The sequence below is a fragment of the Danio rerio genome, chromosome 4 (genome assembly GCF_052040795.2).
Source record: "Danio rerio strain M-AB ecotype USA chromosome 4, GRCz13ab, whole genome shotgun sequence".
Taxonomy (NCBI): domain Eukaryota; kingdom Metazoa; phylum Chordata; class Actinopteri; order Cypriniformes; family Danionidae; genus Danio; species Danio rerio.
Window position 1 is genome coordinate 26,675,561 of NC_141024.2, and position 17,357 is coordinate 26,692,917.

The following is a 17,357-nucleotide window of genomic DNA, read 5'->3' on the forward strand; positions in this document are numbered from 1 at the left end:
CCCAACTTGACTGTCAGAGGAGCAATACTCCCCCTGGCTGCCCCTAGACTGATCTTAGTAAGTCAGTAAATACACCCTTAGGAAAAAGAAGTATACATAAGTAAAGGTCAAGTATAAAAGTATACTTTATTTAGTAAGTAATTAAGCAGAAGATACACTGCGGTGACAAAAGCTGCACACACAAAAATATATTAAAATAAATGTTAATTTTTAGCTTGTACAGTTGTACACTTCAAATATTTGCTGTTTTTTAACTGCTGTCATTAAAAGAAACAAATTAACACCATGAGTTTGTGTTTGTGTCAGTCTGAACAGATACGCCGCACTACTCCACGCCACGCCTAGGGGAAACACTAGTCTATGAAGTGAGGTTGCCAATCTCACTCAGGCTGGGACACATGTGGAATCATGACAGGGTAATTAACCCTCTGGGGTCGAAGACCTGTGGTGGCGTCAAACTGCTGAAATGAACTTAAATAACACTTTCAGTTTTGATCGTATAGATAAGATCAACACATCAATTGAATCTGTTATGTGTCTAATTTTTCTTGTGTACACTCACAACAACAACAAATGTGTGTGCTTTTGCAAAATAAGGAAAACAAACAGTGTAGGCATTCTGTCTTTCCTCTCTCAGTGAACTGCTTTTAGAAACGCGTCTGTAAAATGCGCTAAACCTCAGCGAATACAAAATGCACACAGATGAGAAATGTATTTCTAGAAAGCTTAAAGTGTCTACTTTTAAACGCAGATATGCATGTTGAAAACAAACAGTGCTTGATAAAGTAATTGGTATGAAACCAACGCTATGTCTAGATTCTCAGTCTGATCTCATTAGTTTTATTGCGACCACGCCCACGAGGCATTGTTATTACAAGCGTCTGAGGCGCGAGCAGACTGTGGTCAGAAAAACACGTCACTAAAATAAAAGAAAACTCGGCAAATAGTCAACAAAGATGATGATTTACGATATATATATAAAGCTTGATATGTCTACTTTTGCATTAACCAATTCAAGTCGAAAACAAATTATTGCTTATTATGTAATCCGTATAAAAGTAAGGACTGTACGGATTCTCCTATATCGCCTCATTACAGCAGCGTGGTCCCGCCTCTCAGTTAGCGCGCTTCAAATGTAAATCCAGATGTGAAAACAACGGAGGTAAAGGACCAGCGGCAAAGAGAGCTAAAGTAGACAAGAAGTACTCCGAGTTTGCTCAGTAATGAGAGAATTGTTAGTATGTGTCATTCCGACAAACTATTAGATGAAGATGTAGCCTTCAACTTCACAAAATGTTTAAAAACGCTACAAAAGTGGATCAAGTAATCTTGCGTCTGTGAGTCTCCGCTGATGTCAAGAAGAAGGCCATTGGTTACAATGAAATACTGCCTTTTTCCTGCGCTGCTCCCCATCACAGGATACCTGTCTGCAAGGTTACATTTCTAAGTGTCCTTTGTAAGTTTATTCTTTAAATAATTACTGTGAATACCGAATGAGAGGATGATCACTTGCACAGCTCAAAAGCTGCTGTGATTTCATTTTCGCACATGGTGTTTTTCACCTGCTTTCTTTTGCTCACAGTAATTTTTGTTAATATGGATTAATTATCATTTTTTAAAATAACATTGCTCTAATATGAGATTACCAAAACTAACTCAGAATCTTATTATATATTATAAGATTCTAATATTTTAATATATCTATTATAATTCAAACTTTGTATATACTATTCCATATATTATAATGTATTGTTTTTTTAACCAATTTAAGATGTTTGACGATGTTAAAATAATATGTTGCATTTCGGCATGTTTTTGACTTATTTATAAATTATTTATAGACAAAGTTAAATAAAAAATATCCTGGATTTGAAGAATATTGTGTTCCTGGACTTCACTGAGCTCAAGTAATAGTTTAATTTATAAAATTGTGAATGAACTTGACTGTTGATGTCTTAAATAATAATGTCAATAAACAACATTTCTCAAAATGGATACATCTAATTTTGCTACAAAACTCTTCATTTACAATAAATAAATAAAAAAAAATTAAAATCAGTAGATTTGCTATGTGTAAGTTTAAAAGTTTGCAGAGTTTTATAGAGTGTACTGACTCTCACAAGTGTATCTCCAGGTATTTTGTGTGATTAAGATATTTTAAATAAACTGCAAACAAAAAAGTAAATAAACTTTCCTCTGATTCCTTCTTGAAACTCTTCCCTCCTAGTCACATACCTGTCTTATGGCTCATTATGCAGCTCATTATGCAGGTCTTTGTCTTCTTAGGTGTGACTCACTGCATAGTAATGATAGTTCACACCTTCCCGCATAAACCAATTTCACTCAAAAAGTGACTTAAAATTTTTTAATTCATTATATTGTTATCTGTGAGCAAGTGAACAAGATGATTCTCACATCATTTTGAAGCAAAAACACTAAACTACCAGATCCAGTTCTCAAAAGTCTTGTGCACAAATGCTTTCTGTGTTTCACGACCTTGTTTCAGTGACTTTAAAATTTTAGTTTTTTACTAACCACGCATAAACGTTTCTTTCTCAAAAACACAAACACATACAAACATGCTGCTTAGGTATTATTGTAGCCCAACTTGTGCTGTTCACAGTGTTATCACACTTTAGCCATTTATATGTTTTTAAGATACTGAAAACAACAAAAATGTCAGTGCATGTCAAAACTTCTCCAGAGCCCCAAAACACCCTCAGACCTCAGAGGGTTAACCAAGATTGACCCAATACCAGTTGATACGGTAGATGCTACTTGGAGTATGATGTTGCTGATGCCTCACTGCGGTTTGCAACCCGAGTTACAAGGCCAAGGTATCCAACGTGTCCCCTAAGATTACATTCTTAGGGGTCATTTTAGAAACCCTTCTCCTTTACCCTCAGTTTTAAGGGCCAGGGGGAAGGGGTAGGGGTACAAAAATAGAATTGGGATTGGGACCCCATATGAGATTAGACGATAGCGATTGCTGTAGTTATTCCAGTCAAGTTACTTATTGGTATTTATCTTCAGGAAATCACTGAAGGCATATATTATGTTATCATAAGTGCAGTCATTGTGTCTCCAGTGTGTGACGATCGTAAGGTTTTGTTAACCAGTGTCCACTAGATGGAGGTGTTCCATGATCTGGTATTCTTCTGGAGTTTTGAACAGGTGCGGTGTTTTGCCGTGATTGACTTATGGACCAGGTGTGGAGTGTTACCTGTGATGTGCTTTTGGATAAAAACCGAGAGAACAGGACTGCGGGTGTTCATCCTTCCCTCTTCAGTTTTTGAGTTTTTTTTTGTTTTCTTTTCTTTATATTCATGTATCATTTCACTTAATTTTTGATTAAATATATTAAGTTGATTTGATTTTCTGGTTTGGATCTTTTAAGGGCCCCCCCCCCCAAAATGAGTTATAATACTCGGAAATCATGGCGACGAGAGTAAATGAGCAAGACAATAGATCACGAGAGGCACAGTAATGTTCTAAGCATTACTTTATATTCTTCTGTTAAATGAATAGAGCAGTAAAGATATCGCGAGTGCAAATCCCCTCTATCTCTGAGTGATCTGCTGTCATTAGTTGGTGACCAGCAAAATATTTCAATGGTCCTGCATGTATTTAGGCCTTTTTACACATATAACAACTGAAAGTTGTGTTTTGGCAATATTGCAGGTTCACTAAAAGCTGACTGGAACTATTAGATAAATAAAACAATTTTTTTTACATGAATATTTATTTGTATACATTTTTGTAATACACTCATTGCTATAAACAGTAGTTTATAGACCTCTTTCCTTTTCGTAAAGAAGATTTAGATTCATAGGTGTGCATTTTAATTTTTATGCATCAAACATACGCTTCAAACTTGTTCTCGATTGAGTCATGTTGATTTCTTCTTTTGTCATTTGCAGTGTTTCCAAATTGCATTGTAATTTTTCATAACAATTTTTAAATCTGTGTTATATTATTTTCTGTGGCGATTCATTCCGCTGTGGCGACCCCTGATAACTAAGGGACTAAGCCAGAGTAAAATTAATGGATGAATTATCTTTTAGCTGCTTCTGACCATGACACGTTCACACCTGGTTATAAGAGACGTGTTTAAGGTATTATATGCAGCATCCTTCATTTATTCTCTTAGGCCCCGTTTACACTGTCAGGTCTTGATGCCCAATTTCGATTTGTTGCCTATATCTGATTTGTTTGACTGTTTGTTTACACATTGTTTTAATTGTGACCCATATCCAATTCATGCGTTTACACTTGCCATACAATTTACCATGTCACTCATGCATAAAGGCGGGTTCTAGCTTCTGTGCCACACTAGCCACGATGGAAGAAATTGTCTTGTTTTTAGCTCTGCGAAATATGCGAAGTGTAGTATAAGCAGTGAATGGTTTAGTCCAGATTTACCCCCACGCAATTTATGTAATGGTATGGCCCTGATGTGTGTTTGTGTGTGTGTCGTTGATGATGTAGCCTTTGCCTGTGTGCGAAATGGTGTTGGAGAGAATAAAGTTATTCTATGTGTAGCCCGCAGTGCATGTATTAATAGCGACAAAAAGCAAAAGTTACAACATAAAGTTCGGCCAACTTTAAAATGATTTTGAGGCGGTGGTGGCAAAGCTGCCATCATCGCAGATTGCGCTTATGGTTTATATGCTTTATGACGTCCTCCACCATTCAGAGGAATTTGTGGGTACGAGAGAGATCTCAGGTCTGGTGGGAGCAAATTGTGGCGACTGACCACTTCCCTCCTCTGTGTTTCCTCTGATGTTGTTTACCGCGTCGGCATCTCCACACACGCTCTTCCTTCTGTCATTAAACCGTGGAGAAGCACTACGTTATCACAAGTTTAATGATGGACAGAACGGAACGCCTCAATAAATTCAATCTGCCTGTTTTCATGACAGTCGCATTGTCACATGTCCGATCTATATCTGATTTATTTCCACAAATGAAGGAGGCCTGAAACCGATTTCTGAATATCCAAATGCATGCATTTTATTCGTCTTTGCACGTTCATACAACAGATCCGATCTGTGTCACATATGAGCAAAAAATCGGAATTGGGTCACATTTAACTGCCAGTGTAAACGGGGCCTTAGGTAAGGCTAGAACTTCTCTTAAGGTTCATACTTAGAGGAAGATGTGCTCAATGCATTATAAAGCTTGAAGCATTAGAATCGGTGATCAGTATAAGCCGAGCACCATGACAACAAATCGGTACTCGATATTAGCTGCAAAAATCCTGATCGGAGCATGCCTAGCTTTGTCCTAACTTGGCTGTCAGAGCAGCAATACTCCCCCTGGCTGCACAAGACTGATCTTGGTAATTCAGTATATACACCTTTAGGAAATAGAAGTATACTTAAAGGTCAAGTATAAAAGTATACTTTATTTTGTAAGTAATTAAGCCCGAGACAAACTGCAGAGACAAAAGCTGCACACTTTGTGGATAAAAAAAGATATAAAAATAAATTTTAATTTTTAACTTGTACAGTTGTACATAGGGCTTTTTTGTACATAAATCTAGGTTTTTTATAAAGTTTGATCGATTATTCACGATTTAGATTTTTTTATTGCGTTACTAGTTTTCTCAAAACATTACAACAACATGAAAGAAGTAAAACTCTCTTTAAAAGTAACTTGAAAAACCATCTGGTTAAGGAACATTATATTTTTAATGGCCATGTCATACAATAATTGGTCAAGTTGTAAATAAATGTAAAACAAATTCACAAGTTAAAAAGCGTTGCTGAAGATTTGAATAAGAAATATTTGTGTAAATATTGCACTTGCAGGAATACAGAGGTATTTTTGCTAGTTTTGCTGAGCCTAGGAAAGATTGGCTGTCAGCTCCGCTTTAACTTTGTCTTCTGATTGAACAGGTTGTAATGCTGCTGCCTTTTTCTTAAAAAGATACAGTGGAAGTAAAGGACTGAACATGGATACTGTAAAGAATAATTTAACCCAATGCGTGAAGTTGTGGACGTATAGCAGGAGTAAATACAAGCACCAGATGTGTGTCTAATATAAATTAATATATTTAATCTATTTTTCTTTTTTCCTCTTTTAAATACTCATTTGATGCCCTTTGCTCCACTCTCTGATGCTGCCTGATCTGTCTGGTTTTCAACTCTAAATGACATCATGGGGGAGGGTACTTTCATTTTCACTGCTACAGTCCCTCACTTCTACTCGTGTTCAAACCAAAATATCGGCGCGTTTTTTCACATGGCAGGCTTTTACGCCCTTCATACATGTTGAGATCGAGTTTATCGACTTGATGAAGGAATATCTTGACAATCCACACAGACGTGCAACAAGTAAAATCCTACATGACTTCACACTTTAACAGGCAATCAAGCAGGTCGCACACCAGAAGCGCCGCGACACGGCGCAGACATAACAGTTTAAACTATCACACACCAAATGCGCACATTCGCATGATATTTAACATGAAACTAATCAGATGGCGCTCTGTGGGCCAGCTGAAATATGAACTGCTTCGTGAATCGTGGCTGGGCGGCGCCAGTGTGTGTATAGAAACCTGTTTAGAATTCTAAAATCCATGGAGTGGTGCTGTGCGGTGCGTGGCCGAGAGGCGCTTCTGGTGTGCTTCCTGCTTCATACAGAATGAACCAATAATTGTTGTTTTTTTACTGCTGTCACCCCCCAAAACTGTAAACCTAGGGGAAAACACTGGCCTAAAAAGTGAGGTTGCCAATCTTACTCAGGCAGCACACGTGTGGAATCATGACAGGGTAGTTAACCAAGATTGACCGAATGCCTGTTGACACGGTTGATCCTACTTGGAGTACAATGTTGCTGATGCCTCACTTCGGTTTGCAAGCCGAGTTACAAGGCCAAGGTATCTGAAGTGTCCTCCAGCAGGGGTCAGTTATGTCAGACAGATGAACCCAATCTTTTGATTTGCAAAATGGACAACCTGTACCATTAACCACACAAACTCAAGGCTATAAAAGTCGAAGACAAAGGCAGTACTAGTAAAATCTACTAATTTGGGTCAACCAATCCAAGTAAAACTATTAATAGGCTTAGTATCTGGTGGCTTATAAAGCTTATATCATCCTATGACAGAAGAATGAGTAAAAAGAGAAAATTGGAAACTGGTATAAAGAATTACAAAATTCTATTTGGGTAGAAAACAGTACAGGATGTACAACGCATGAGACAAGTGTGTGATGAGCCAATGAGCGCTCAGGGAGCGGTTTTAATTTACAAAAAGGACTTTCATTCATGAACTGAACACGGCTCACTTCACAGATGGTAAAATACATTAATTTAGAAACCGGCCAGCAGTTCTAAAATCATTTAGCTCGGCGGCGAATAAAAAGGTTCAAACGTTAGGTAGCTAATCTAAGTTTCAAACCATGGGAGAATATAGTCTAGAAATATGAGAAACAGGCGGTACCTAGCCTCACTCTAGTTACAATAGTAAAACCTTTAACAGATAGAGTTGGAGGTTTGCCAAACTATCCCAGAAGCACTGAGGGAAATCGCTGTTCCGAGAGGCGCAATGATATTTAAATAATTTGCACGACGTGCGTTTTTGCAAAAACGAATTTAAATATAGTGAACTGCAGTTTAATAGTTGCACTTACAGTAGTCATCTGTGTGCTAGTGAATGGCTGAAAGACGTGCATCCTTCCAGCTGCTCACACTTTTGGTCACTCTGGTGCGCACAATAGAATCACAATGAAATGAAAAAATTTGCTTCACATAAAACATTTAAAATGACCGACCGCATTCTCCACCATAATCCGTAGCAAAATTAGCTCAGTTTATGAATCCTAATGATCAATAATAATGACTTATTATTAGGGATGTAACGGTATTGTAAATACCGTCATACGGCAATATACATTTTTTTTGATATTACCGTAGTTACATGACTCGGTAAAACTATAGGTCTTCTGAGTAAAATTTGCTCAGGCGAATGAAGCGAACGGGAGGTACCGGAAACTACAATTCCCATCAGCCCAGGCTTGGCCATAATCCCTTGCGGTCTGTTGTCGCTACAGATCCAGTAATGCGGAAATGGAGTGTGCTGCTAGAAGCGGGGATCAAAAAGAGCTGGAAAACCCTAAAGCGGGTGTTGTTGCCGCGCGCGTACTGAATAGTGGTGTTGTCGCGCGAGTTCTTATCAGCTGTGTTGTCGCGTGCGTACTGAATAGCGGTGTTGTCGCGCGCGTACTGTAAAGCGGGGACGGAGGGTATGTCGCGTCGCGGGGGCACTTTTGATCATTTTGGAAGAGAACTTTCTATCCAAGACTAAAAAGGGCATGTGCACTGCACAGGTTGAGCACTGTGTGTGCACGTGCCTGCAAGTTGGGGAATACGACCAATAATCAGTCATGGGGACTGCAGAAACACAGCACACTGTTCAGATTGATGCAGACATGAGATCCCTATCTCACTCATGGTTTGTCCTCTCAAGTGGGGGAAAGACAATGCACAACGTTACCCACTGCTGTCAACCTGGGCCAAGTCATATCTCTCTTGTCCCTGAAACCTCAGTCCCAAATGAGAGGGTTTTTTTCTGTTGCAGGGGACATTGTAAATACCCAGAGATACCAGCTTTTACCAGATTATATTTATATGATAATTTTCCTTTAAACCCATCTCTATCTAAGTGAGTGAGTGATTAAATGTTGAATGTGATGAGTTTTCAACACTACTAAATTGAAACTTAATTTTTTTACATAGTTTAATAATTTTATGTTATTAAAATTGAAGTTCCTGTTTCAAAGCTTACAGATAGATGACTAATTTGTATGTCATTGACACTTTTGGCACTTTTTTGGAGTATTTTCATAAGTTTTGTTTTTTCCTGTAAATGATTCAATAAATACCGTACCGTGACATTCTGATACCGTTACATCCCTACTTATTATTAATTATAAACACTCAGAATCAGAGATGTACAAAGTACTAGAGACGCAGACTACAGTAAAAGTACAAGTACAAAAGTACAAAATCAAAAAAGTGACTTGAGTAGAAGGTAAAGTGCTCTTTAAGCACCATACTTAAGTGGAAGTATCAACACTTTTTGTACTTAAGTATTGCAAGTAGTTTATTTCAAAGTTTACTACTCAAGTACTCAAAGTAAAAGTACAGGTATTTTGTAATGTAGTTAACATAGAAAGCAGTCAAGACATCATATTGTTTTGTTTATTTTGAATATCTTTTTTGGAGACACGTGGTTAAGCAGAACAAAAAGAAACATGGCTTTCACAAGTTCACACTTGCATTCGTTTAAGTATAAAGCATATTTGGCGTGCTGTCGCGGGGAGGGCTCTGAGCTCGAGGAGACACCCCAACTTGAGTTATTCCCGTTATCAGGAAACAAAGTGGAGTTGGGATTCGAGCGAAGTATCTAGCCCGGCCCCAAAACCCTTACCCCGGGAATGGGCTATATGCACGCATTACTTCCGCGTTTTGTCTAAGGCCGCGGTCCAGCTTCCGGTCTGGGTGATTTTAAGCGGAGGTGAACAGTATTATGACAGAGTCGTCAATATTTACTCGCTGTTTGCGAGTAAATTATGGTCAACGATGTGCAAATGATTGTCCGGATGTGCTCTACAACACCGCAGAGCAAAGCTTGAGAAGGGTTTCAAGTTATATGCATCTTCCTACCTGTGCAATTATGAAGGTAAGTTCAGCTAGCCTGAAGGCTAACTTTAGCGTTAATACTCTTACGATCCGTCCATCTGCAGCTTTATCACGTAAGTAAAAATAATCACATGTGTACGTAATTCTGTCTCAAAGTGTCAGGTAAAAACAGGGCAGGAATAAGATCTCAGTGAGAGCTCATTACTACCGATAGGTCTATGAAGAAATCGGAGTCTCCTCACCAGCTGAGAGTAGGACAGCATACATGTGAAGTTCTGTCCCATTCATACTTTTACTGTTCTAAAGTGACCACCACTGTTCAGTTCGGATAATTACAGAAACACAGATGCTGTCTTAGCTTGTAAGCATGATTATTGAGCAAGATATATTAGGAATAAAATAATACAATGCCGTTCCATCCACAACAGACAAATAGCACTTTGTCAATGCTGAGATTTATTGCTGAAACAGTGATGACAGATGCAGTGTAACAGTGTAGATAGCATGCTTTCTATTTAGTCGATAACACTGTAATTAAATGGGAGGGTGACCCAAAACAATAAGGTGTCATTAGTTAATTTCACATCAACAATTTGTCTATTTCAATATTTATTAGTTTTTTACATTAATGAACAAATGCTTATTCATTGTGCTTGTTAACTCACGATGTAATAGCTAATGTTAACAAGCATGACTTTGGATTTTTATTCATTAGTAAATTAGTTTAACAATGTTAAATATAAAATAGTTATTTAAATAGTGAGCAAATACATTAATTAATGAAACATTATTTTAAAGTGTGACTAAAGGGAGCTACTTTTAAATCATTTAAATTAATGATTTACTGTGTAGTTTAATCTGATGATATTGCTGCAGATGCCTTTAAAAAGAAGATATTTTGAAGAAAGCTGAAAACCTGTAACCATTGACTTCCATAGTATGAAAAAGAATTACTATGAATATCAGTGGTTGCAAGTTTCCAGCTTTCTTCAAAGTATTTTTGTTTGTGTTAAACATCAGAAACAAACTCAAACAGGTTTGGAACAAGTGAAGGATGAGGAAATAGAATTTTCAGTTTTGAGTGAACTGCCTTTAATGACTCTCTTTAAAAACCTATTAATATTCTTGTTTCTGTTTTCTAGGTAACATTATGAGATTCAGAGCTAGAAAATTTTATGTGTTACTTCATCCTGGAGTGGACATCCGTCAGAAGATCCATGCCATCGTCTGCTAGTTAATAGCTCCTGCTCTTGTGTGGCTGAGAGTGGGATATGCAAACATTTGGTTGCTTTGCTTTTGCAGACAGCCCATTACTCTGAAATGTGTAATGTGAGTTGTCACATGAACAATTGTTTGGAATGGATCAATTATGTGTTAAGTTCCATGAAACAGATGGGTGATTTATTTATTTATTTAATACGTATAAGCCCAAATACCTCTCTATGCACAAGTTACAGAAGAAGCACCTGATTCAAGAAAACAACTGATTCAATGTCATTGTTTCTGTTCATCTGAATAAAATATTTTTTTCAAAATGTTACTTTTTTTGACAATTTTTATTTCAAATTACATACAGTGAATTATATTTTATATGTACAGTGAATAAAATAAAGGTCTTTATTCTGAATTTAAAAAATGCACTTAGAAAGTAGCTTAAGAAATGTTTATGTATATTAATGTTCATTTTTTTTTTACTTCAAAGGCAATGAAAATAAACTATTATTTGCCATAAAAGCTCCTTTCTTTAAATGTCTGCATCCGGTTGGCACTCGAGGCTCGATCAGTTTTCTAGACTGAAATTGTCAGCTACACTCTTGTTTTTTTTCTGTTTCTGTAAAATTCTCACGTTTAATATCAACAACCCACCTCTTCTGCACGACTTTGTCTTTTGGAAACGTGTGGAAACTAAGGTAAGAGTTCAATTTTTGACGCTGTGCATTGCTGAACACAGCAGTGGTATCTACAAGTACTGTTCTCACGTCTTTGAAATGACACTTTTAAACGTTTAGATGTCATATTTATGTAGCTGACATAAACATATATAAGTGGGCTATAATGGCATAAAACATTAAGACAACTGTCCAAAACATTACTCGTTTTTATCAGTAGCGCTCCTGTTGTAGCACTGTACTGTACGATCGGCGGAAGTAGGATCGGGGTCTTAAATTTTACCGGAAATGCGTCACGCGCCGCCGTGCATAGAGCCCATTCAGTGCAAGAGGTGAGATGACGGGGTGGTGGAGGGACGCTAAAGTCGTGAGATGCTGCATGTAAGACAGCATTGGTATGTATAGGGGTATGTTCAAGAAGGAGGGAGGTCGGAGCCGTGTTCATCCCTGTGGCTGGAACGGAGGACCTGGCTGAGGCGAAGGATGAGGCTGGAGAAGATTGCCTTCTGGGAGATGGAGAAGGTGAGCCCCTTCGTGATCGAACGGCCGTGGTTCTGGCTGAACGGCGGCCTCGAGGTGGAGCCGCGGGCTGAGCTGATGTGTTCTGCGGGGCTGTGGTGCTCTAGGTGTTGGCGGAAGATCTCAGAGGGGCCTCAGCAAGGAAGGCGTCGTTCAGCGTCGAAGTTTGGATGTTAAAGTCATGAGATGCTGCAGGTAAGACAGCTTTGTTATATATAGGTGTTTGTTCAAGAACTGATTTAATAATGGGATGATTGTCAATGACGTATTCAATACTGAAACTTCTGCGCATGCTCCTTCCGAAATTTCTTTACAAAACATCACTTCACGAGTTCACACTTGCATTCGTTTAAGTATAAAGCATATTTGGCGTGCTGTCCAGGGTGAGGGCTCTGAGCTCGAGGAGACACCCCAACTCGAGTTATTCCCCTTATCAGGAAACAAAGTGGAGTTGGGATTCGAGCGAAGTATCGAATCCCGGCTGCTGAACGCTCCCCAAAAAACGCTATTTGGTTACAGGACAGCAGCCAGACAAGTGTGCAAGCCCCCCAAAATTTGCTGATCTTAAAAATTTGGAGGGGTGCTGTTGAGTTGTAAGGTATGAGATTTGGAAGGAAGCGGTTGCTGTGTTGATAGTGGTGCATGTTGAGATGTACATCTCCCTTAGGAGCAGTCACTGCACTTGCAGTGGTGCATAATTATGTGGTGTACGTTTCCCATAGGAGCGGTCACTGCACTAGCAATGGTGCGTAAAAAGGGTGTGCGTCTTCAATAGGAGCAGTCACTGCACTTGCGGTGGTGCATAATTGTAAGGTGTACGTCTACCGTAGGAGCGGTCACTGCGCTTGCAGTGGTGCATAATTGTAAGGTGTACGTATCCCGTAGGAGCGGTCACTGCGCTTGTAGTGGTGCATAATTGTAAGGTGTATGTCTCCTATGGGAGCTGTCACTGCGCTTGCAGTGGTACATAATTGTAAGGTGTATGTCTCTCGTAGGAGCGCTCACTGCGCTTGCAGTGGTGCAAAATTGTAAGGTGTACGTCTCCCGTAGGAGCAGTCACTGCGCTTGCAGAGGTGCATAATTGTAAAGTGTACGTCTCCCGTAGGAGCGCTCACTGCGCTTGCAGTGGTGCAAAATTGTAAGGTGTACGTCTCCCGTAGGAGCAGTCACTGCGCTTGCAGTGGTGCATAATTGTAAGATGTACGTCTCTCATAGGAGCGGTCACTGCGCTTGCAGTGGTGCATAATTGTAAGGTGTACGTCTCCCGTAGGAGCAGTCACTGCGCTTGCAGTGGTGCAAAATTGTAAGGTGTACGTCTCCCGTAGGAGCAGTCACTGCACTTGCAGTGGTGCATAATTGTAAGGTGTACGTCTCCCATAGGAGCGGTCACTGCACTAGCAGTGGTGCATAAAAATTGTCTCCTTTTTGAGTGGTCCCTGCTCTTGCAATAGTGCGTGATGGTGGGGTGTACGCCTCCTGTAGGAGCTGTCACTGCCCTTGCAGTGGTGCTTAATTATAAGGTGTACGTCTCCCGTAGGAGCGGCCACTGCATTAGCAGTGGTGCATAATGATAATGTGTGTGTCTCCTGTAGGAGTGATCAATGCACTTGCAGCGGTATGTAATAAAGTGTGCGTCTCCCTTAGGGGCGGTCGTTGCACTAGCTGTGATGCTTAATATTTATAATAAAGGTGTGCGTAATAAGTTGTGCGATTCCAGTTGGAGCGACGCTGTACAAGCATTATCGAGATAGTATGCAAAGGGTGTTTGAAGAAAGTGCCTTGTAAATTGTCAATGACGAATGTGTTGTGAGATGTTTTGTGATGGGCTCTAGTGGGTGTCAACTTTATCTAAGAGGGTTTTTTTGATAAGGATTTGTTGGGCTCTTCTAATGTGAGAGCAGTCAGATCAAATGTAGCACTTAAAGGCCTGTGAGGACCAGCGTCCGAGTGTTTGGATCTGCTGCTCTGGTAGACCCTTTTGAGCTGCGGTGGTAGCTGGGCCTATTCTGAAAGAATGGCTGGAGAAATTGTCTGCTGGGAAGCCGAACTTAATGAGGACGCATTTAAGATGCTTTTGAAACCAAAAACGAGTGACTGGACTTTTGCTATCGTCTGTGAATAGAGGGTCTGCTAAGGAAGAGGCTTGTGATTTCAGGATTTGTGAAAGTGCTAGCAGTGTTTGGTATGGACAAATAGGTTATTGAAGGTTGAAAATGTAGATGTTATGGCCTCTTTTAGCTTGATCAGTTTTGCTTTGCTTAATGAAAAAGGAAATGTTTTCGTTGTCTAATGTTACTAGATCGGATACGGTGGGATGAATGTTTGGGTTGAACCCAGATGTAATGGTAAGTTCTGAACACCTTAAAAATCAGAAGAAAGCTAAAATGAACATAGCATCAAGTGTACGTGCTGTGTGGATTGGTTTGTATCCTTTGCGAAGAGTGGATATGCATTTAGTGAGTGTTTTCAGTGTTATGGGTTGTCGTGTGTCTTGACGTGTGGGGTGGGTTCTTTGTATGCCTTTCAATAAAAGAGCAGTTTAAGAATTAGCTAAGTGAGGTGCGGGGAAACCGTAAATTAGTTTGTGGAAAAATTTTATTCCACTCAAATAGCCTTTGATAGAATTGATCTGGAGTTTTTTGATAATGGTGAGGCAGGATATGTAAGATGTAGGGTTGGGCATCTAAGCTATAATGCCGATCCCATACGCATCTCGATACAAAGAATACGATCCGATATATTAGCGATACACTTGTGACATATTGCGATGCAACACGATACGATTCACACCCATATCACGATACAATGAGATAATTCAGCACTAACTTATTAAATCAAGTTTATGAGATGATGTAAGAAAGGATGCTGTGCCATTGAATGAGTTTGATTATTTATTAAAAGCAAAACCAAGACTTTTTTTACAAACTGGCTTTTCTCTCAGAGCCAGAGTGTCCGTTTACAGTAGAGGGCTATTTTAGAACCTATAGCACATATTATTTAAGGATTTTCAAGATAAACAGAATGTATAAGTGCAATATATATTAAAAATATATATATTTGCACTCTTTCAACATAAAGGTTTACCATTGCACAACAAGAATTGTGATTTAACCTTTCAACTATGAAAATAAGTTTTACAAAGATATATTGTGCCACTGAATATTCAAAACTTAAGGTCGTGAACTAGCAGTGTTATGCTGCTTTGAAACATCACTATCACTGTAAACAACAGGCTAATAAAAATATAAATAAATAAAAATTAACAGGAGGAGGTGTTTAAAACCTTTGTTCTCCGTGACACTAGGCTGAATATCTTTGCAGATGAACAATGCAATAGCATTCGTTATTGCCGTAGAGCGAGCAGAACTGTTGCGCATGGAAAAAACTTGCGATGCTTTTCTCACCACGTTTGGAGCTGGTAGCTACAGTTGAAGCAGAGCAGGAAGCAGGGGATGCAGGAACACTGGAAGATGCTTCCACAACAACACCGTGGCGCCGCTTCAAGTGAGATTTCAGATTAGTCGTACTGCCCGTGTATTTTACAGATGCGCGGCACATTTTGCAAATTGCATCTGTCCTAAAAAGTCATCCATCTTTTTTGCAAAATCCATAATGTTGCCATAGCTACTTAGATTTAAAACTCAGTGAGCAATAAAATGTTTGTTTTGCTTCTCGCGCTTTCTGAGGGCGCTCCACTAGCTTCATCCGCACACCTGATACACTGAGTTGTAGTGTAAGTGTACACATCCGCAAGTCCGTTGCTAAGGCATACTTTATGTAGGTTGATTAAATAATGCGGCAAAAACAGGTTGACAACACTTGCTAATAAATAAAAAGTACATTCTATATTAAAAATATAAGCTGTATCTTGGAAAAACCGATGCATCTCGCAAAAACCGATGCATCTCGATTTGCTTCCAAAATTTCATTCATCCTCTGCTGCTCTACCGATGCACTCGCATCGTGCACGCGCATGACCGCGTATCGATACATATCGGTTAATCTTCCCATCCCTAGTAAGATGAGATGGTAAGTAGGGAAAAATCAGGAAACTGAATGTTATAACATGCGTGGAATGTTTTAAAACTTTTCCATGCTGTTAAATATAACTGCAGGGTTCTAGGCACCACCGCCTGAAGGATAAATTTGAGGGAGGCTCCAAGCAGGATTTTTAAAGGATGATCTATTGGAATATCAACTCTGAATAAGGAGGGACTTGGACTGGAAACTGACCCGCCTCTGGTGCCAAAAGTCTGAATTTCTGAAAAGCAAAACGAGAGAGAGAATCAGCAATTTGGTTTTTGGACCATGGAATGTGCTTTGCAGTTAAAACAAATTGGTCACATGCTGATATCTGTGGAAATATAAATTTTTATCATCTAATTTCAAATTAACAATAATCTACGTATAACTAAAAAGTTATATTCTCTGGTTTTTAATTATTTTATTTCATTGACATGCCAGCTAGGAGGGTCATTTAACCTTTGCCTTGCTAACAACAGGCTAAGCCAAAGTGATGCAATTATCAGTTTCACAGCATGGGGTGTCTATTGTTTTCTCTTTTCGATCAAATGGTCAGGCGGTTTCTGTCTCCAGAACATGATGAGATCAATGCCTGAAAGAGCAGTTTACCCTGCCGACCACAACGCTTAATTTGCATGCTTTGTTTAGCCAAATCCCCTCCTCCTAAGAACACAATATAGACATGAAATCTTTGTCTTAACTCAGACTTGTGTGAGACTAATTCAGACTTGTGAAAGAACTTGCAGACTGCGGACCTCTAGTAGGCTCTTGCATGGACATCTTAAAGACGCTGTATGACTGCAGATTAACCAAAACGTCTCAATAAAGGAATTCTGCTTGTTTCGAGTCTCCTGGACTGGGTTTTTTTCTTCTTTTTCACTCATTTATTTTTTTTTACAACATATCCAAGTAAGGCGTCTAAGTAGGGGGAATTAATGCTATAGAATTTGAACGGCCTTTATTTATGCAGTGAACGGTTGCTTTATTGTCACAGTGAATTATAATACTGGAAGCGGACCATTCTTTTCCCCATAGGGATGCAGCGAAGACTAGTGGATAAAGTTTGAATATCGCCGATGATTTAAGTGATTGCGGTAGGTCTAACAGCTGGTGCGGCCAGGTGGACGCGAACCAGCGTAGTTGGTAATAACCTCCGAATCCGATTGACGGGGCAGCATCGGTGAATAAATTGATGTCTGCTGGGGAGGATATTAGGTCGCTGTAAAAGAAGGAGAGATCGTTCCATTGTTTGAGGAATAATATCCATAAACGGAGTTC

At 39.3% G+C, this 17,357-nt stretch overlaps 1 protein-coding gene and 2 long non-coding RNA genes across 8 annotated transcripts in view; 2 read left to right on the forward strand and 1 right to left on the reverse strand.

Annotated features, from left to right (window-relative positions):
* LOC147844739 (uncharacterized) overlaps positions 1-17,357 on the reverse strand; it is a 120,607-nt gene that overhangs the window by 36,257 nt on the left and 66,993 nt on the right. For 2 of the 6 annotated variants that reach the window (XR_015483238.2, XM_087248301.2), the window contains exon 6: positions 11,466-16,317. The exons of the other annotated variants lie outside the window; for them this stretch is intronic. Coding sequence is in view for 1 of the 2 variants with exons in the window: in XM_087248301.2 (XP_087104427.2) it covers positions 16,240-16,317 (78 nt within the window). In the remaining variant the exon portion in view is untranslated. Of the gene's footprint in view, positions 1-11,465; positions 16,318-17,357 lie in introns of those variants that run through there. 6 annotated transcript variants of the gene reach the window in all.
* LOC148679954 (uncharacterized) overlaps positions 1-17,357 on the forward strand; it is a 113,241-nt gene that overhangs the window by 11,058 nt on the left and 84,826 nt on the right. The gene's annotated exons all lie outside the window — the stretch shown is intronic.
* LOC147839767 (uncharacterized) lies at positions 9,477-11,188 on the forward strand. The gene is made up of 2 exons (XR_015515049.2): positions 9,477-9,688; positions 10,791-11,188. It is a non-coding gene; the product is annotated as an uncharacterized LOC147839767 (long non-coding RNA).